This window comes from Camelina sativa, chromosome 10 (assembly GCF_030686135.1).
Source record: "Camelina sativa cultivar CO46 ecotype springtype chromosome 10, ASM3068613v1".
NCBI lineage: Eukaryota > Viridiplantae > Streptophyta > Magnoliopsida > Brassicales > Brassicaceae > Camelina > Camelina sativa.
Genome location: NC_141889.1, coordinates 20569103 through 20590055, shown reverse-complemented (window position 1 = coordinate 20590055; position 20953 = coordinate 20569103). Strand labels below are relative to the sequence as shown.

At 38.2% G+C, this 20953-nt stretch overlaps 4 protein-coding genes across 6 annotated transcripts; 3 read left to right on the top strand and 1 right to left on the bottom strand.

Annotated features, from left to right (window-relative positions):
• Positions 1-689: 689 nt before the first annotated feature.
• LOC104719293 (receptor-like cytosolic serine/threonine-protein kinase RBK2) lies at positions 690-4102 on the top strand. Of its 2 annotated transcripts, none has more exons than XM_010437177.3 (7): positions 690-2160; positions 2362-2613; positions 2705-2859; positions 2946-3025; positions 3115-3250; positions 3420-3569; positions 3649-4102. In XM_010437177.3, exons 1-7 carry the CDS (start codon positions 1827-1829, stop codon positions 3754-3756), a joined length of 1215 nt encoding a protein of 404 aa, XP_010435479.1. In that variant the 5' UTR covers positions 690-1826; the 3' UTR covers positions 3757-4102. The 2 variants fall into 2 exon arrangements, with proteins under 2 accessions (XP_010435479.1, XP_010435478.1); XM_010437176.3 differs by having other exon boundaries at positions 1162-2190.
• A 361-nt stretch (positions 4103-4463) lies between these two features.
• On the bottom strand, positions 4464-6760 carry LOC104719292 (jacalin-related lectin 41). Of its 2 annotated transcripts, none has more exons than XM_010437175.3 (5): positions 6678-6760; positions 6299-6513; positions 5658-6086; positions 5031-5510; positions 4464-4895 (listed from the first exon to the last, which is right to left on the bottom strand). In XM_010437175.3, the coding sequence occupies exons 2-5, from the start codon at positions 6494-6496 to the stop codon at positions 4644-4646; spliced, it is 1359 nt and encodes a 452-aa protein (XP_010435477.1). In that variant the 5' UTR covers positions 6497-6513; positions 6678-6760; the 3' UTR covers positions 4464-4643. The 2 variants fall into 2 exon arrangements, with proteins under 2 accessions (XP_010435477.1, XP_019086688.1); XM_019231143.2 differs by having other exon boundaries at positions 6299-6528; positions 6678-6720.
• Positions 6761-13482: 6722 nt separating this feature from the next.
• LOC147936297 (uncharacterized) lies at positions 13483-14583 on the top strand. Its single transcript, XM_087468674.1, has one exon. It carries the CDS (start codon positions 13483-13485, stop codon positions 14581-14583), a length of 1101 nt encoding a protein of 366 aa, XP_087324800.1.
• A 1806-nt stretch (positions 14584-16389) lies between these two features.
• Positions 16390-17097, top strand: LOC147936296 (uncharacterized). Its single transcript, XM_087468673.1, has one exon. The coding sequence runs from the start codon at positions 16390-16392 to the stop codon at positions 17095-17097; it is 708 nt and encodes a 235-aa protein (XP_087324799.1).
• Positions 17098-20953: the final 3856 nt, after the last annotated feature.

Below are 20953 nucleotides of genomic sequence, written 5' to 3'. Positions count from 1 at the left end.
CGGAGATTGGTGGATCTACTATAGCCTCATCATTATCTATAGGGAATCCATACATGTACGTGTCTAATAATACAATGCATTGTCTAAAAAGTAAAAGCATATAGTGTCTAGTCCAATATGGAGTGACGAGATATCTAAACGATTCTTTTGGAGTTCTAATAGATTATTTGCTAAATCCGTGAGTAGTTTAGTCCGCCTTAAAAATAGGGTGAACAATAGACCACAACTGACTAATTTTATTTGTATACAAAAATAAAAAACGGTTTAATACACTGACATATTTATCCGCCTTAACCACCGTCACCATTCAAACCATCATCATCATTCTAAGATTTTATCAAACCGATTGATAAATTATTGACTGGAAATTGCATTTGCACTCTTTTGCTGAACCATCATAAAATTTTGTCAATGCTTTCATGGAACTAGACGCAAACCTTCACATTCTCTTGAGTAAATTACTAACGTGTCTTGAGGAGAACACTCTAATTCAAAGATATATTTATCATTCATGGCTTTTTCATATTACCAAAGTGTACCCATAGCAATATACGAAAAAAGTTCTCATTTTGACTTTATTAGGAGGAATGGTTTAAAGTGTTTTATACGTTTTATAATTTCGTCAATATTATATAAGGATTTTTAGAGTTTTAAGTTTATATGTGTTTTAAAATTTTCAGTTAATGTGTGCTAATTACTATATAAATTTATCTACTTCACACCAAAAAATATATAAATTTATCTACTACATTGTGCATTACACATTAGAAGGAAAAAAACGTCAATATAAAAAATTGTTATAAAAAATAAATTAATTTTTTCTTGTTTTTGCAAGTTCAAATCCTTCTAACACAGAAGATTTGTTTGTTCTTTAAGTTTAATTTTCAGGTCTCCTGTAAAATATATATCTAATTCACATATCTTAATTTTTTTTTTTTGCCTATTTCAATTTCTGTTTCTTCCTATTTCTTTCATCGTGATCATTGAAAGAGGACATGCATTAATTGGACTGTCCAATATATTTTGGTAATTAAGAAAGCGATGGTTTATCACACCTGAAGTGATAGTCTCCAGTCTTCACACTCCACAATTAATTCTCTCTAGCTCACTTCATCCAACAGAATATATTGAGTTTCAGATATACTTAGTTTCTCTTCTTTCATGGTATATATTCTAATTTTAGCTGTTTTCTGCTTTTCTTATTTTCTTCCTCATCATCTTCTTTTTATGTCGAATTGAATTTTTTATTTTCTTAATATTTATTTCTTGTTACTCTTCATCATCAGTTTTTGGCTACATTTGATAATAATTCAATATCGAAATAAAATTGGTTTGATATGTGTAAAAAACATTTCGAATAGGTTGTTCGGACATTTTCATTTCTCTAAAATATGTGTTTCTTAGATATTGTCCATCATTTTTTAAAAAATTTAATAAACAAGAGATATGTTGTTTAATTTCTCATGCACAATGTGTACTTGTGTCACTTCCTTACCAAAAATGGTTTATAGAAAATAGTTTCATAAACGAATAAACATTTGTCGGTGCACTAGCTACGGTTGTTGCCTTAAACATTCACTATCGCTTCGGACATTCTTCTCTCTCCGCTGATGTTTTTTTGCTTAACTTTGCTTGCAAAATTTCTCTGTCTTTTACAACAACAAAAAAATAATTTTTTTTTATTAGAAAGGGGAAAAAGAAGAATTAATAATTTTACCTTTTTTCGCGGAAAATTAAAAAAAAAAATGCGCCGCTTCAAGTTCAAAATTAGATGCTAAAATGTGTCTGTCCAAATTCAAACCAGTTTTGTCTTTCAGAGCATTGCAATGAAAGTTCCAGATTATTCTTCACCGACCGGAGTTCTCGAAGAGTTCTTCAGAACGGAAGAGTTTGGTAGCTCCTTGGAGACGGTAAAGAACCCTTCTTCTTCTCGTTTCCGCAAGATGGTTCAGCTTCTCAGAAGCAGATCCAAGAAGTCTCTTGAAAATCTCAAGATTCCGTTTCACAACAATGGCGTTATTCAGAGCTCTTTGAGAAGATGCAATAGCATGAGGGAGAGTTTCAGATTTGGCTCCAATGATTCTCACTTACTTCTACACTCTCCTAGAAGAATCTTCACCTTCTCTGACCTCAAAACTGCTACAAACAATTTCGCTTTAGGTTCTTACCAAATCTCATTTGTCTCCACAGGTTTGATTTTTTTTGTTGCAATTCGTAATCTGAATCCAATTTTGGACTGTAAACATTAGCAATCCATTTTAGGTGAATTTTGTTTGTTTTGAAGTAAATTTGGGTCATGAATGTGTTATTAAGGATAGGTGGAAAAATTTTCATTTAATTGTTGAAATATTTTGTGAGCAGAGAATCTAATTGGGAAAGGAGGTTATGCTGAAGTTTACAAGGGGACGTTACCAAATGGACAAATGGTAGCGATAAAACGGCTGATGAGGGGAAATAGCGAAGAGATCATTGTGGATTTTCTAACGGAGATGGGTATAATGGCACATGTTAACCATCCAAATATAGCTAAGCTTTTAGGCTATGGGGTCGAAGGAGGAATGCATCTTGTTCTTGAGTTATCACCTCATGGCAGCTTAGCTTCTATGCTTTATAGTATGTCCTCTTTTTTAATTACCTTCTTTTTCTCTAATTACTTACATTCTTAATTGTTATTGTATTTATCAATTGTTTGATGATATTATAGATTCCAAGGAGAAGATGAAATGGAGTATTAGGTACAAGATAGCATTGGGAATTGCAGAGGGACTAGTGTATCTTCATAAAGGATGTCACAGAAGAATTATACATAGAGATATCAAAGCCGCAAACATTCTTCTCACACATGATTTTTCGCCTCAGGTACGATTGGTAAATGATGCTGTGAAAGTAAAATACAATATACTTTCAATTCTTTCCTTGTGATGAAAAATGTCTTGGGGTTATAGATATGTGACTTTGGCCTTGCGAAGTGGCTACCTGAACATTGTACACACCATATTGTTTCGAAGTTTGAGGGTACATTCGGGTGAGTCTACGCTTAAGGGAATATTCTTTCTTGGATATTGGTTTTTAGCAAGGAGGTCTTAGAGATAGATTTTGTGTCCTTTATTTCAGATATCTTGCTCCGGAGTACTTAACACACGGGATAGTAGATGAAAAGACTGATGTATTCGCCTTGGGTGTACTTTTACTGGAACTAGTTAGTGGACGACGAGCTCTAGATTACTCCAAGCAAAGTCTTGTCCTATGGGTAAGTTTTTCCTTTTATTTTTCAGACAAAAGTACCTGACTAATGTCGGGATGAGAAAACCCTTGAGGGATAGTTTCACGCAAGCTAGCATGATTATAGCAAACTGTGCCACCATGTGCGGGTTGAAATTGCACATTTGTTCTTAGTTCCTTCCCTTTTTGTTTCTTAGGCAAAACCATTGATGAAGAAGAACAAAATTAGAGAGCTAATAGATCCATCACTGGCGGGTGAGTACGAGTGGAGGCAGATAAAACTTGTGCTTTTGGCTGCTGCATTATCAATCCAACAATCATCAATAGAGAGGCCAGGGATGAGTCAGGTACCTAACCGGGCCCAATTTTCTTGTTGAACAAGTAAGAAACCGCATTGGTTTTTTTGATATATTTTATCTTCATTAGGTTGTTGAGATCCTCAAAGGAAACTTGAACGATCTCAAGTGCATCATGAAATGCAAAGTTCCCTTTTATAGGAAAGCTTTCAGAGACGAAACTGGCAAGAGAGTTTAGTAAAAAATCTACCAAGCGGAAGCACTTCTCTCCCACGTGTAAAGTAGTTTTTGCTATAGAGAAAAAAAAAATAGATATCTTCAAGCACAACAAAGTGGAAAGAAACTAGAGAAGGAGAGAGATCACTAGGCCTTAATTTTATCATTTTTGTTGGTGATAAATAAGTATCATGGATCTCTCGTCAACAATAAGATGTTAATGGCTGTGGTATCGCGTTTAATTAGTATTTGTTGTGAATTTTGTGTAATTTATTAGAGATCTATACATGTATCCCAGTTAAAAAGTACAAGTATCTCGCTAGGAGGGGAGGACAAACAGAGCATTCAATAAAGTGAGGTATTTATAATTTTATAATGTTTAAAACTCATTCGTAGGACTAATAATTTTTTTATTTTTTTACTGTAGAAGAATTATTTTATGAGCTCTTTTAAAAGGGGTTCATGTCTTTCATTACAAACTCGTTTTCGAAGTTTTTTCATTACAAAATTCCCTAACGTACTAATTGGATTTCTTTTTTCCAACCGAATTCTTTTCAATTTTCTACTAATTTTGTATGGAAAAATTTCTAGAATTTTTTACCATCTCTATTATTTAATGTAGAACAAATTTTCTACCAAAATTTGTGTCGAAAATATAATAGGATTTCATGATGTTTTCTTGTAGTATACGAATCATAATAATACTGTAATTAATTAAATTTCAACGACTTGAATGACATGATTGTCTTTATTATTATCTGAAAAGTGAAAATAGGTTAACGATGCATAATGGAACACAAACAACAAGCAGACGAGGAGAATAATTAATACAGATTCATATATAAAACCAACAAAAACCAAACTTTGACAGAGGATTGTTCAATCGATAATGAATGTAGCTGTGGATGGTCACTCAGTGATGGGAACGACATGAACCCCAATCTGATGAAGCATAGTACTAGATTTTCCATGGAACCCAGTGATCTTGTGACCTTCCTTCTTGAGGACAAAGTTGACTCCACCTTCAAGTCCAAAGGGTGGAGAGGTGCGTTTGTTTGTCTTGAACCTAACCATCGTTATAACTCCTGTTTCAGCTCCCATAACCTTGTCGTGGCAAGCCTCTACTGACGTGATGTATTCACTTGGATAATCCACCTTGAACTATATGAAGTGTAAAATATTAATTAAACTTAGTTGTTTTTGAGATTAGAAAAAATATATAACTCAAGAACTTTATCGGTATATATTGTTAGTTTTAAACGAAAACAAGTTAATTAATTAAGGAGTAATCATCACCTCTTCGTATCCAAGCAATGTCGTCTTTCCATGTTCACCTCCAACAACCACCTCACCAGTGTCGTTCTCGTACTCAAACTTAACAGAGACGATACCATACTCGCCTTGTCCTATGTATACCTTCTTCACATTTTGGAAAGCACCATCGTCCCAAGACTCTCCTCCAGCACCTCCTTGTCCCTCTAGTTTCTCTGTAGGAGGAGGAGAAGGAGTAAACGGAGCGTAATATGCACCGATACTATCAACACAAGAACCTACCCGTCCATGGAACCCAACAATAGCATTGCCTTGGCTCTGCAGAGAGAACTTGGTTCCAGTGACTGTTCCAACTACTAAGGTTCTCCCATTTGATGTTTTGAAAGTTAACGACCTAAGGACAATACAACCGTAAGGTTGGGTGTTTGCGTAGCTTCCTTCTACGGACGTGATACATTCATATGGATAATTCACCGTAATCGTGGATAACTTCATTCGGAGATACTGTAATAATAACAGCAATTAAATAATAATAAGAGATTTCATTAGTAAATCTGGAAATAATAATAAGAGATTTTTGTGCATGTTTAAACAAATTAACATATCAATAGTCAACCAATATTTAACTAGAGCTTTGGAAATTAGAATAACCTCATCTCCTGATCCGATCTTGTCACCGTACTCATAGCATTCCACTTGACCGCCTTTGTCATAGTCCACCCTCATATCCCTTATTGAAGTGCCATCATGTGTAACGTACACTTTTCTTATGCCATCGTAGTCACCACCATGATCATAACTTCTCCCTGTGGTTTGACCACCTTCCATTGCCGATTTGGTTGTAGGGATCCTGATGAAATATGCTCCAAGAGAGTGCACATTCTTGTCAGAAAAGCCATGGAACCCAATGATTTTTCTCCTCATGGATCCTAATGAAAACTTAGTGCCCTTGTTGAACCCCATCAAATCAGAAGTTTGCTGGTTAGTTTTGAATTGGATTGATTGTATCACTCCCGTAGTTTTGTCGTAGTAACCCTCAACGGATACCAGATATTCCTTTTGCAAATGGTTAATCTCAAGCTGCCAAAGAAAAAACACAAAAAATTATGATTTGTAAAGTTTTTTCTGATTAACCTCCAAGTTTGAACCTAGACCTTGATCTCTCTTTCGAAATGCCCCTCCTCCCAAAGTAAGATCAAACTAGGACATAATGGAACCAACTCCAAGTGCTAACCACTAGCTAGACTGCCACATTCTTAGTTAAGATATATAAACTTAGACACAATACATACCGTTTGTGTCATACCAAGACCAGAGACACCATGGATTGGTCCAGAAATAGTTTTTCCAGCCTTGACATAGTCAAACTTGATGTACTGAATGCCATCAGAACCAGCTCGTACATGTATCTTTGTTACACCCTCATAATCAAATCCATCATCCCATTCATTCCCTCCATTTCCACCTTTAGCTTTCACCAATAGGGCCATCGCGTTGCAATTCAAATCTAGAGATATTGTTTCTTATAATCAATAATTAACATAAATCATTACGCATTTTTAAAACAATCAAACAAATTATATAAGCATGAAGCATCTCTTACTTGGGTTTAAATTAAACAATTTTAACTACTAGTACTAATACTACGTATATATAAGTTATAACTATTACCTCTTATGCTGCGGTTACGATGAACCAATGTGGCTACGGGAGTTATGATGATCAGCAGGTAGTGAAGGTGCCCCTTTTATACACAGTTTTATATTTATTTTAATTACAAACGAGAAGCTACAAACGAGTCATTTGCTTGTTTCCTCGTGGTACACGATGCCATAAATTATTAGTTTTTTTCTTGCTTCCTCGTAGTAGCCGATGCCATAATAATTTGAAATACATCGACTTTTTATGATCTCACGGTAACGTGCCGGCGGTGAAAGGGCATTTTTATTCGCATTTTTAATACTTCTTTTTTAATTAATTTACTCCCTCTTGTAAAAGATTTTATAAGCATTAACTATTTATGAATAAATTTAATTATAGGACTTGTACAAACGTTAAGATCTACAATAGTAATTATCCTAAGTTATTATTTTTACTTTTCTTCGTGGTAGATCATCTACCGTACGTAGTAGATATGATGCCATATTAATTTCGAAAACATCAAAATTCTTTTATTACGAGTTACGACAACGTGCAAGCGCTGAAAGAGCATTTTTATTCGCAGTTTTAATACTTTTTAAATAACTAATGTTTCCCCTCTTGCAACGATCTTGTAAAGAATTTAAATTTCGGTCAGACGTATAAAAAATGTTAAATGTCCAATGAATTTCTAACAAAATTCCAAAAATACTTTTTTTTTTGTCAAACCAAATCATTAATATTAATTCGAAATTGGTACATTCCGGTCCGGTTCAAACACACGGTTCGGGGAAGAGATTACAAATAAAAAAGTAAATTCACTCGGTTGAGTCAAAAGGGAAGATAGGGAGTTTTTCGCAATCTCATCGGCTCGTCGGTTTCTTTCTCGGGGGACGAAGGTGAAGGAGATTTCCTAAAAACTCGAAGCTACTACAAGGATATCGTGAAAAATCCCGTTGATCTCCTTCAATGGAAGATCCGATTTTAACGCATTGATTAACTGCTGTGAATCAGATGCATGTTGTATCGCGAGGAGCATCGAAATCGCTTCAGCCATCAGAGGTGAGCGTATGTGATGGGAGTTTGCTTAGCCGTGTCTCGAAACCGAAGTGTGGTTCTCGGCAAAGATCCAGCCAAAGCCGGCAGCCTGGGAGTCTTCTCGCCACGCTGCATCCGTGAAGCATCGGGCAGTATTTGCATACACTACACCGCTGTTTAGGGAAGCTGAGTTCTGGACAACATGGTTTGTAGGTGTTTGGTTCTGGCTCCATTCCTGGATCTGGTTAATAGTTTGGGGTATCACTTCATCTGGGGTAGACACTTTTTTCTCAAAGAGCAACTTATTCCGGCTTGTCCATATCTTCCATAGGATCCAGGCTCCGAAAGCTCCATCATTTACCCCAGTCGGTGGTAGGCAGGTAAGGTGTCGGGAGGCTTCGATCCCGTGTCTTAGGTGCGTGATTTCCAGGGTGCGGAGTTGTCATTTAACTGAGGCTTGACTCTAAACTTGTGATGCAAAATTATAGTGGAAGAATAGGTGGAGTTGGCTTTCTTCTTGGCCGCAGAAGGGACAGATGGCAGACGGGTTGATTCCACGACTGCGAAGGTTTTCTCCCGTAGGTAAAGCGTTCTTCATCAGCTTCCAAAGGAAGAATTTGATCTTGGGAAGACAAGCCAAATTCCAGACTTTTTTTCCCCAGTTAAAGCCATCAAGACCATCATCGCGGTGTGTAGACACAGGCGTCATCGAGGAAGCAGCCTAGTACCCAGTTTTTGCTGTATATTCCCCCAGTTTAGTTAGTAGCCACATGTACCAGTCTGCTGTGAAAGAAAATAAGAGTGGTGAAAGATTGTTTCTTTTTTATTCCAATCCTTAAAGATATTACATTGCAAGTGGCTCACTTATATAGTCACATAAGATTAAACCTAGATTCTAGAGAGTTCTTTGTGAGAGATTACGTGGCTTCTTCTTCATCAACTGGTCCCAACATCTTGAATCGATTGTGTAGAGTCACTGTCGTACTTTGTACGGTTTCCTTTGCTAACGCCTTGTTGTCTGTTGCAGGTGACCGTTGCAGAGTTGTGGGCTTCTTCTTTGTATCTTGTTCGCAGGCTTTGAGCTTGATGGGCTTGACACAATGTGAGCCTGTTGACAAAACAGTGTCGTTTTGTGCTCTGTTCTTTACACTCCCCCGCAAACTTGGTGTGGGGGGAATGCCTACGCCAAGTTTGGCTCTATAATACTCAAATGGTCTTTGTGGGAGAGATTTGGTGAATATGTCCGCCAGTTGAAAGTGTGCAGGAATGTGATTGACAATCAAGTTTCCAAAGGCGACCTGCTCACGAACATAGTGATAGTGTGTGACGAAGTGCTTAGTTCGAGCATGAAAGCTTGGATTGGCGGTGAGATAAACAGCAGAGAGGTTATCACAGTTGAGCTCCGGTGTTGCAGGTAGCTGGATGCCTAAGTCCTGAAGAAGATTCACGATCCATGTGATTTCCGATGTTGCTTCAGACATGGCTCTGTATTCAGCTTCAGTGGAGCTTTTGGACATTGTTTGCTGTTTCTTTGACGACCAAGAGATCATATTACGGGCAAGAAATGTGCAAAAGCCGCCAGTGGACCTGCTAGTGGACGGACACCCTGAGTAGTCACTGTCACTATACACTCGAAGCTTAGAATCTGTTTGGCGAGCAAAGGAGACTCCCATAGTAGTGGTGCCTTTTATGTACCGTAGATGAAAATCAGAGACTGAAGGTTCATGCATCTTCTCACAGACATAGTTGACAGAAAATTGCAGGTCTGGTCTTGTTAGCGTCAAATACTGCAGACGACCAGCCAAACTTCTGAAATATTTAGGATTTTCGAACAAAACCTTTTGTTTTGGTACTTTGTTCAGTTGTTGAGGAAGTGGTGTTGCAACAGGAGCACATGTAGACATAGAAGTAGCAGCTAAGAGATCCTCAACATACTTTTGTTGTGATAAGAACATGCCATTTTCGTGATACTGAATCTGAATAACAAGAAAGTAGTGAAGCCTGCCAAGATCTTTCATTTTGAACTGCTTGTTTAGCTCATCAAGGAGAGTGGAGAGAAGCTTGGAGGAGTTTCCTGTAATAGCCATATCATCGACATAGAGTAACAGCATAATAATGTCTGTTCCTTTAAAGTAGACGAACAGAGAGGGATCTCTTAGACTGCAAGTGAAGCCAAAGTTAAGCAAAGAGGTGCTGAATTTATAAAACCAAGCTCTTGGAGCCTGTTTGAGGCCATATAGTGATTTGTGGAGAAGACAAACATGATTTGGATGATCCTTGTCAACAAAACCAGCAGGTTGTCTCATGTAGACAACTTCATTGAGATCACCATGGAGGAAAGCATTTTGAACATCCATTTGCTTAATTTCCCAGTTCATAACTGTTGCAAAGTGAAGTACCGCTCTTACTGTCGCTGTTCGAACTACTGGACTATAAGTTTCAAGATAATCAATGCCTTCTTCTTGTGTGAATCCTTGAGCGACGAGTATAGCTTTAAACTTGTCTAAAGATCCATATGCATTGAGTTTGACCCGAAAAACCCACTTTGACCCCAAAACATGCATATCCGGTGTTTCAGGAACTAAAGAGAATGTATTCGCTTCTTTGCAGTTACCTATCTCTTCAGTCATAGCAGCTGTCCAGTTTGGATATTTAAGAGCAGCAGTGACTGTTTCAGGCTTCGGATAAGATACCTTATGTGTAAGTAGAGCATAGCGAGGATTCGGTTTGACAATACCAGCTTTGATCGAGTTGTCATTGGATGAATTGAAGTGTCTGCAGTGGATTCATGGGTTGTTTCAGTTGTGCAGATATCATCACTGGTAACTGATCTGTGCACATTTGAGACTGGTGAAGGTGAGCTGTTGCCTATAGGATCAAGATCTAAGCTTGACGTACACTCAGAACTCACATCACCAGCATCATGTTCAAGATCAGTCACATTTGGTGTTGGCATGTCGTCTATAGTAGCAGTGTCGTTTGTTGTGTTTGGAGCTGGCATTGGTGTAACAGGAACTTGTTCTTTTGCTGTTACAGGGACTTCTGTAGAGTCTGCAACGGGAGCACAAGATGCAGTAACATCCGAAAGCTGCTTGAGCCAGGCTCCATATAGTGGTGTGGGCGATGATTTTTGAAGATAACTGTATACACTTGTGAATGGGAAGCTTGCCTCATCGAAGATGACATGGCGACTGATGTATACACGCCCAGTTGGAGGATAAAAGCATCTGTAGCCTTTATATTTCTCAGCGTATCCGAGAAAAACACACTTGAGTGATCGAGGGTCAAACTTATTTTGAGTGTATGGCCTCAACATTGGGAAGCAGGCACAACCAAAGATCCTTAAAGCTGAATATTCAGGTGGTTTTGACAATAGAGCTTCATAAGGACTTCTGTTACCTATGAGAACACTTGTAGGCAGGAGATTACTCAGAAAATTCGATGTAAAAAGGGCTTCGACCCAGAAACTCTGTGGAATAGCGCTTTGAAAAAGTAAAGTTAGAGCCATCTTTGTCAACTGCCTATGCTTCCTTTCTGCTATGCCGTTTTTCTTAGGAGTATGTGGACAAGAGACAAAATGTTGAATACCTGATGTCTCCAGATGAGTAAGAAATCTCTGACTTGTAAATTCTCCACCTCCATCTGATTGAAATGTTCCTATCTTTGTTTGTAAGAGATTCTCAACAAAAGACTGATACTTGATGAAGATAGAGTAGAAATCAGATTTTCTTTTTAGAGGATAAAGCCAACAGTATCTTGAGAAGTTATCAATGAACACAACATAAAATCTGAATCCTTGAACAGAAGATACAGGAGAAGGACCCCAGAGATCACAATGTACTCTCTCTAGGGGTCTAGATGCAATAAAAGTAGAAGAAACAAATGGCAATTTTGAACTCTTCCCAAGCTGACATGACTCACACACCTTCTTGGTACTTTTATTGATTTGAATTGCCTTATTTGTAGATAAGAGCTGAAGGATCTGCTGATGTGGATGCCCTAACCTTTGATGCCAGACCTCATCGCTAGTCTTGACTTGTCTTGTAGAGTAGAACGTCTTATATTTTGGGTCATCCAGTTTATACAAACCATTAGTTTCCCTTCCCTTTGTCAGAACTTTGCGTGTTGCTTTGTCCTTTATAACAACATCATCACCATCAAACGAGACTTTACATGGATAAAAGACTCGAACTGAGATTTCCATATGATATAGTTTTCTTCTGTGAGTTTGATTGTAACACAGTTAGAGATGTGTAACGAAGAAGAAGAGAAGAGTTCCATGGAGTCGTCCATGGCTCTGATACCATAAAAGAAATAAGAGTGGTGAAAGATTGTTTCTTTTTTATTCCAATCCTTAAAGATATTACATTGCAAGTGGCTCACTTATATAGTCACATAAGATTAAACCTAGATTCTAGAGAGTTCTTTGTGAGAGATTATGTGGCTTCTTCTTCATCAACTGGTCCCAACATCTTGAATCGATTGTGTAGAGTCACTGTCGTACTTTGTACGGTTTCCTTTGCTAACGCCTTGTTGTCTGTTGCAGGTGACCGTTGCAGAGTTGTTGGCTTCTTCTTTGTATCTTGTTCGCAGGCTTTGAGCTTGATGGGCTTGACACAATGTGAGCCTGTTGACAAAACAGTGTCGTTTTGTGCTCTGTTCTTTACATGCTGCACCAAATTTACTAGGTTTGATGGACATGACTTCCTTCTCAGCCACGGGTAATATAAGCTTAATCTTTTCCACATTCCAGTTCATGGTTTCGGGGCAAATAAGATCTGATACCATTAGGTGCTGTGTCTGTTCAGTAGGAGGTCCCATGGGTGTAGTTGGGGAAGCAAAAGACAGCCAAGGGTCGTACCATTCTCGAGTAGACGATCCGGATCCTATAGCTTTCCCCAGGTGGTTTTTAAGGAGGTCTCGACCAATGCAGATCCCCCTCCAGCCGTGAGAGGCAGAGGATTAATACTATTCCACAAAATTCCAAATATACTATTCCACTATAATTTGGTTGGAAATTTCGAATGATTAATATGTTTGTTGAAATCAGAACTTTCAAATTATTTTCCGACAAAGATATAGTAATTCAATATTATTTTGTAAAATAAAAATAATTATTTGTATGATCTTTATTATAGCCATTTGAACAGAAATAATCGTCGCAAAGTCCCTTGAAAAAATACAGTGATCCACCTATAAATATCTATACTTACTCACAAATCTTGCTAAAAACATGACAATAATAAAAAAAAATGGCTACTTCAAATTCTAATAATTACTTTGAATAGTGATTGAACAATTTTTTATGATCTAATGAGTAATTAATGATAGGGCTAATTATAGAAGAAGAGTTCAGCGAGTCTTATAACTAGTTTATGGGATTTGCGATAAACAAAAGATGTATCGTTGCAAACCGGTATAGTAATAGAAGATGGTTTATAAACGTGATAAGCAGTGAAACACTGGTATAGAAAGTAATAGGAGAGGGTTTATTTCCAATTTTCCAGGATTTATATATCATTTACAATTGTTTTTTTTACATTGTTTCAAGGGGTACGCATGATACAAATCTTATTTTAGTAATTACCAACATTTTGTGTTCGAGCGGACTGGATTGGATCTGCTAATATTCGAGCGGACTCTTTGGCACCCCAAGTGCGTGTGTCTCCGCATCATGTTTTGTTTGTAGACGACTTTCCTCCAAATTGGCTCGTTTGAACTGATTTTTTTGTTGACAAAAAAAATGGTTTAGACGGAATAAAAAAGGTTAATTGATGTTCAAGCATTTTCAAGTCAACAAATGATTTTTCTGTCTTTTGTTTATGGGGATCTTGTTCCTCAACATAGACATAAGATTTGGAATAAATTAATTGATATTGGTTCTTTCCGAATTGATCCATGGTGTATGATAGGGGATTTTAATGAACTTACTAGGAACCATGAGAAATCAGGAGGGGCGTTAAGATCAGTATCTTCTTTTGTAGCCTTTAATTCTATGATCAGACATTGCGGTATGTTAGAATTTCCCTGCTATGGGGAGCAATTGTCTTGGAGAGGTAATAGACGGAATAATCAGATAGTCCGTTATCGTTTAGACCGGGCGTTAGCTAATGAGGATTGGCATTGTTTTTTTCCTCACTCAAAAGTCGAGTATTTCGAGATGATTGGCTCCGATCATTGTCCTATCCTCGCCACTTGTTTTAAAACGGATATTCGGCGACAACGACAGTTTCTTTTTGATAAGCGTTGGTTAGGTAAGGATGGATTGTGTGGTGCGGTGGAGTTTGGGTGGAACCGCACAAATAATTTCCGAACACCGGTATTTGTGGATAAGCTAAAGAACTGTCGTAATTCTATTTTTTGGTGGCGGAAGAACAATGTTTTTCATGGGCCGACCAGTATTTCATCTTTGAAGGCGGCCTTACAGGAGGCAAAGATGGACGACTCGATTTCGCAGGACAAAATTCGGAGTATAGAAAGGAAGTTGAAGGAGGCCTACAAGGATGAAGAGTTATATTGGCAGCAGAAAAGCATGAAGTTCTGGTTACGGGTTGGTGATACAAATAAAAAGTTTTTACATGCTTCCACGAAACAGCGACGAGCAAGAAATAGAATTGTTGGTTTATTTGATCCAAATGATTTCTGGACTGAATCGCCTTCTGGTATGGAGGATATTGCATCAACATATTTTACAGATCTTTTCAAAAGGTCGAATGTGAGGGGTGTCACAGAAATGCTCCAAGAAGTCCCTACATTGATTTCATGTTTTATGAACAGATCCTTAACGAGGGAGATTACGAAATCAGAGGTTCGCAAAGCTTTGTTTGCTATGCATCCTGAGAAATCTCCGGGTCCCGATGGGATGACAGCATTGTTTTCCAACGCTTCTGGTCCTCTCTAAAATGAGATTTGGTCGCTTTGGTTAAGGATTTCTTTCGTACGGATCGTTTTGATCCGCGTTTAAACGAAACAAACATTTTTCTAATTCCAAAAAAAGAAAGACCTCAACGGATGACAGAATTTAGACCGATTAGTCTTTGTAATGTGAGTTATAAGATTATCTCAAAGGTCATGTGCTTTCGGCTCAAGCGGATTCTCCCTTCACTGGTATCTGAAACCCAGTCGGTGTTCGTCTCAGGTCGGCTAATTACAGATAAAATCCTTGTTGATCAGGAGATGTTTCATGGTTTAAATAAAAATCCTCGATGTAAATCTGATTATCTGGCATTCAAGACGGATATGAGTAAAGCTTATGACCGGGTTGAATGGGATTTCTTAGAAGCGGTTATGGTCAAAATGGGTTTTGATAGGAAATGGATCTCTTGGATCATGTGGTGTGTATCTTCGGTCTCCTATCGTGTCCTTCTTAATGGACAGCCTCGGGGCTTAATCAAGCCCCAAAGGGGTTTACGTCAGGGGGATCCTTTATCTCCTTATCTGTTCATAATATGTACAGAAGTCTTAATCGCCAATATTAAAAAGGCTGAAAGAGAGAGGAAAATTACAGGCATCAAGTTAGCACAGGACTGTCCCGCTGTTTCACATTTGTTGTTTGCAGATGACAGTCTGTTTTTCTGTAGAGTAGAGACGGCAGAATGTACTACGGTTATGGAAATTATAAGGAACTACGGGGAAGCTTCGGGTCAAGAGGTGAATCTGGAGAAATCCTCTATTATGTTTGGAAAAAAAGTTCCACCTGACAGCAGGACTCAACTAAAATCTGTAATGGGTATTTCCAAAGAAGGTGGTATGGGCTCGTATTTGGGTATTTCTGAAAATCTTCAGGGTTCGAGAACTAAGGTTTTTAGTTATGTCAATGATCGGTTGGACAATTGAGTGAATGGTTGGGCTGCAATGTATTTATCGAAAGGTGGAAAGGAAGTTATGATTAAGTCGGTCGCGTTGGCTCTTCCAACCCATGTCATGTCTTGTTATAAACTACCGCAGGAGGTAACGACTAAGCTTACGAGTGCTATTTCACGGTTTTGGTGGAAGTCTAACGATAAAGCACGAGGATTGCACTGGGTCACCTGGGATAAGGTGTGTAAGGATAAGTGCGATGACAGTTTGGATTTTCGTACATTAGAACACTTTAATGATGCAATGCTCGCTAAACAATATTGGCGGTTAATTCATTACCCGGATTCTCTAATGGTCCGGGTCATGCGAGGTAGATACTTTCGGAATAAACACCCTTTCCATGCTAAGAAGCCTTAGTCCCCCTCGTTTGCTTGGAGGAGTATTTACTCTACTCAAGGGTTGGTGAACACATGGTGCAAGGTGGGCGATAGGTTCAGGTTATCATGTTTCGGTTTGGCGGGACCCCTGGATACCGGATACTCAACCAAGACCGGCTAATGGTAGAGGCCGATTGTTACATCCAAATTTAATGGTAAATCATTTGATTAATCCTATTACTAAGGAGTGGCATATGCCAATTCTTGAGGAGTATATGGACCCGGCGGACATTCAGATTATCCAAGCTATGGAGATTAGCAAAGTCTACAAACCAGATACGCTGATTTGGCATTATACTAAGTCAGGGAAATATTTGGTCAAGATGGGTTATCGGCAAGCACGTTAATTGAGTACGAAGGTTGAATATGGGCCGTCTTGTACGGCCCTTAGGGCATAAGCTTGGAAACTGGAGGTTCCCTCGAAAGTTCAGCATTTCTTCTGGCATATTGCCTCGGGTTCCCTCCTAGTGATGGAACGACTTGCTCATCGGGGTGTTCGGTGTGATACCCTATGTAAACGCTGTGGGTCGGAGGTGGAGACTATCAATCACGCACTATTTGAGTGTTCTCTTTCCCATCGCTTTTGGGATTTATCGTCTGTAGACTTAACTTCTGGGGACTTTCCCTCTGGTTCCATATACACGAATCTAGATTATCTTTTTTGGCGGGTGTCATCCCTGGTGGATGTTCCGAATTTACGTTTTTGTTTACCATGGATTGTTTGGTCAATTTGGAAAGATAGGAACAAAAAAGTTTTTCAGGGATGTGAGGCGGAACCAAGCGAGGTTATTAATCAAGCGGACAATGACAGATTGTTATGGGAAGAGGCTAAGACTTTCTACTCGGCCGCCCTAGACCTCCCGCCTGCGGAGTCTCGGGATTCTTCCCTCCGGTGCCAGGTTGATGGTTCTTGGAAAGCGACAGATCCTAATGGTGAGGATTCCACGCAACTAATGGGAGCACTGAGTCAACGTCGCTGTCCTTCCCTTCTACATTTAAAGCTTCAGGCTTTGATTTGGGCGATGGATTCCTTACTGATGGCGGGGGTTGATTGTCAGAGCTTCGAGACGGATTGTGCAGAATTAGTGGTGATGGTGCAGTCTCCTGATGAATGGCCTGCTTTCTCCAATCTTTTGGACGACTTCAATGTAATCCGGCTATCCTTCCCAACCTTCTAGTTGTATAGGATTCCCTGAACGTCAAACATTCGAGCAGATTATCTGGCTCGTTCTTCGAGATCTTTATCTTCTAAAACTTCTTTTGTAAACTCTTACCCTCCGGTTTATTCAACCAATCTTGGAGTTATTTTCTAGTTTAATGTTTGGTTGAAAAAAAAAAAATTTAATATGTTCATGAAAAAAAAAATCAATTGTAAAATATAATGCTAGTAGTCTAGTACTACTTAACAATATAATGCGAATATATAAAAAATGTACATACGTACATGCCATTATGATGAACTTAAGGAATACATTATCCTCGACCATGTTGGATACTAGAAAACTCTTTTTTAATCTAAAAGTATTTATTATTAAATAGTAAAAGATTAGTTGGAAAAACGAATATAATAAAGGGTCAGTTACTATAATAATACATAAAAGTTTCCTTATTACAGGATTAGATCAAAAATGTTAGTAATTACTAAAATAAGATTTGTACCTTACGTACCCCTTGAAGCAATGTAAAAAAAAAAATCAATTACGAAAAATGCCATTAATGAAAAAAAAACATTGGGAAGTGTAAGAAAGTCTATCAGTTGTTTGATGGTATACAAATGCGGTACAAAAAAATGGTAAGAAAAGTTGGTATATTTAGTTGGTCGACTATAGTGTAAGGTAGATTTTAATGGTATATTGATTTGTAGTGATGGTACACTTATGTGAATGGTAGATTAGTAAGATATATATATGATGATGTTAGATTAACTTGGTAGAGCAATTTGTCTTTGATGATAGACTAGTTCTTGAGCGGGTAGATTGATAGACTTAATATGTAGGGAAGATATTTATGGTAGAGTAATTACCTGTTGCAACAGATATAAGTGATAGACTTAGTGCTTAGTAGATATTTTTGGTATACTAACATAGCTATCTGACAGATTTATAAAAGTGTACCGGTAGACTTACAATTTGTAGTAGAGAAAGTGATAGTTATGGTAGATTAAGTAGCGGTCATGTAGTTACGATAGACTTATATGTAGTTACAGTAGATTTATAAAAACTATTTGTAGATATGGTAGACTATTTTGAAAGACGTAAGTCTTACCAGAATAGTACTAATTTTGTTAGAGATATTAAAAAGCCAGTATAGAGTTTGAAGATTTTGTTGCAATGGTGTTCGACGACTTTGGTTTATGTGAAGCAACTACTGGAATACATCTGAGCTATATGTTAGAAAGATTTAAAAAAAGTGGAAGTGATATCCCACCAGTGTTTGTTAATAATGATCAGCAATTTCAAATTTATCTCAGACAGTGCAGAGGTGAACCCGTCCGGCTATGTGTTCAGAGTGAAGAAAAATGTCGTGAAACCTTGTTCGAGGAAGTTAAACCGAACACCATGGAGGGTAAGGCCAAAACTCCAGAAGTCGTTGTAGATGATTTCGTTGCAGAGGCAGAGGAATTGGGAAAGAAAGATGCAGAGTATGACTGTCGGAAGGTTGACGGTGCAGTTAACGGATGAAAGGATGTAGAAGACGAAGTAGAAGATGACGAGGAGAACAGTAGATTTGATTACTGTGACAACAGCGATGGCGCAAGTTCTGGGGATGAAGACTATCGTCCGTACTCCAATTTCGCACCGGATGTTGGAGATGAATCATTGGACGACGGAGTTGGTGGGGGGGGGTGTTGTACAGAGGAAAATGTGTTTAAAACAGAATCAAAGTCCCGTACCCGTAAAACTAAGTCTGCTATTGAGAAGGAGGTTCTGAAAATAGAAGTGGGAGTTAGTGATTTAGCGATAGGGCAAAATTATGAAAGCAAAGCCTCGTTGGTGGCAAGATTGAAGGTTCTATGTGTATTAGAGAAATTTGATTATAATGTTCGTGAATCAAGACCCCGTTGGCTAATCGTTGAGTGTTGGGTAGGAGGTTGTAAATGGAGACTACGAGCTTCAACAATTGGGGATTCTATGGTTTTTCATATACACAAATATTGTGGTCAATATACATGCTCTGTTACGGAACGATCAGCCCGTACCCGTAATGCTACACCACCAATCCTAGCTCATTTATACAAGAATTCTGTTGGTGGTATCGGAGGTTCAGTTGTGCCAAATCTTGTGGGAGAAGGGCTGAACCTACGCTATGGTATACAGGTGGGAGTCAGAAATATTTATAACATAATGCAGTTTTATTTTGTATGGGGTACAAATCATTGGACGATTTGGATGTATAGGATGAACTAATATGTAAAGGTGTACGTTTTGTTGTCATTCACAGACAATGTTGCTATAATTGTATGGGGTACATTTAATAACAAATTGTATTAGGGTACAGAGGGTGTAGATATAATTGTCTATAGACTTATTGATGACATAGTTGTAATAATAACAACTCGTGAATTGTAGTAGTGGATGCTTATCTTTTTTTTCCAGATTAGTTGTTGATTTTTATGGGGTGCACTACACATATATAGAATTCGGGTCCACTGGATGTTGTTCAATGCTGATGTGTTTTACTGAACACTTTCATATACCAGCTTGGCTACTGGAAGGCACATCATACACTTATAAAGGCGCGGGAATATGTTAGGGGTACACCTGAAAGTGGATACGCTGAATTACCTTCATATTTATACAAATTGAGTTGCTCTAATCCGGGAACGCTTACAAGACTGGTCGTTGATGCGGAAGATAGATTCAAGTATGTTTTCATTGCGATTGCTGGTTGCATTCAAGGATTCAAGTATATGCGGAAAGTTGTTGTTGTTGATGGAACATTTCTGAAGGGTGAATACAAAGGGACTCTACTCATAGCAACAACACAAGATGAGAATTTTAATATATTTCCTTTGGCCTATGCGGTTGTTGATACAGAGAACGACGAGTCCTTGGAATGGTTCTTCACGCAATTGAGTTGTGTAATTCCTGATGATGAAGGTCTTGCACTGATATCTGACCGTCATAAATCTATAGGTAAAGCTATCGGTAAAATATACCCCAGGGCTAGTCGTGGAATATGCACTTATCATCTTCACAAGAATATTATTCAGAGGTTTTAGCGGAAATGAAACATTCCAGCTCGTTAAAAAAGCAGTTGCAAGCCTACCGTGTAGTTGATTTCAATCAATACTTCCAGCAAATTCACGAATCGAATCCGCAGCTGCATGCTTACTTGGTGCGTGCAGATGTATGCAAGTGGAGCAGGGCTCACTTTCCTGGTGATAGGTACAACTTCACTACGAGCAACATTGCAGAATCGATAAATAAAGTACTGAGTCCCGCGAGAGCGTATCCCATTGTGGAGTTACTAGAAGCGGTTCGGAATATGTTGACACGTTGGTTTGCCATTAGGAGAAAACAAGTTGCCGCAATGCCAACTGTACTCACCAAAGGAGTGGAGAACCTGTTAAAGGTATCAGATTAATTAACATATCCATAGAGATATATGTTCTTTAAGGGTACACTTAGTTGGGTGATATTGTGTTTGTTCAAACTATAAAATGTTAGTGGAAATATTCAGTTGTTTCTTTGGGTTATTAACATTTACGCATTCTCATTCATTTTCTTACAAGAACGTATTGAAGAGGTAAGGCGTCTAAATGTCCAAAAAATAGATGAACATCCATTTCAAGTAAGTGGAGGTACCTCTATGCATGTCGTCAATCTGAGAGATAATAGGTGTTCATGTAGGCGTTTTGATCAGGAGAGGATTCCATGCATACATGCCATCGCAGCCGCTGAGAAGGCTAACCTATCTCGTATACACCAATGTCAACCATACTTTCGCAAAGACTACCTCTGCATTGGTTATGAGAAGTCGATAATGCCGAGTGATGATTCCTGCACCGTTCCTACTAAAGATAGAGAGTAA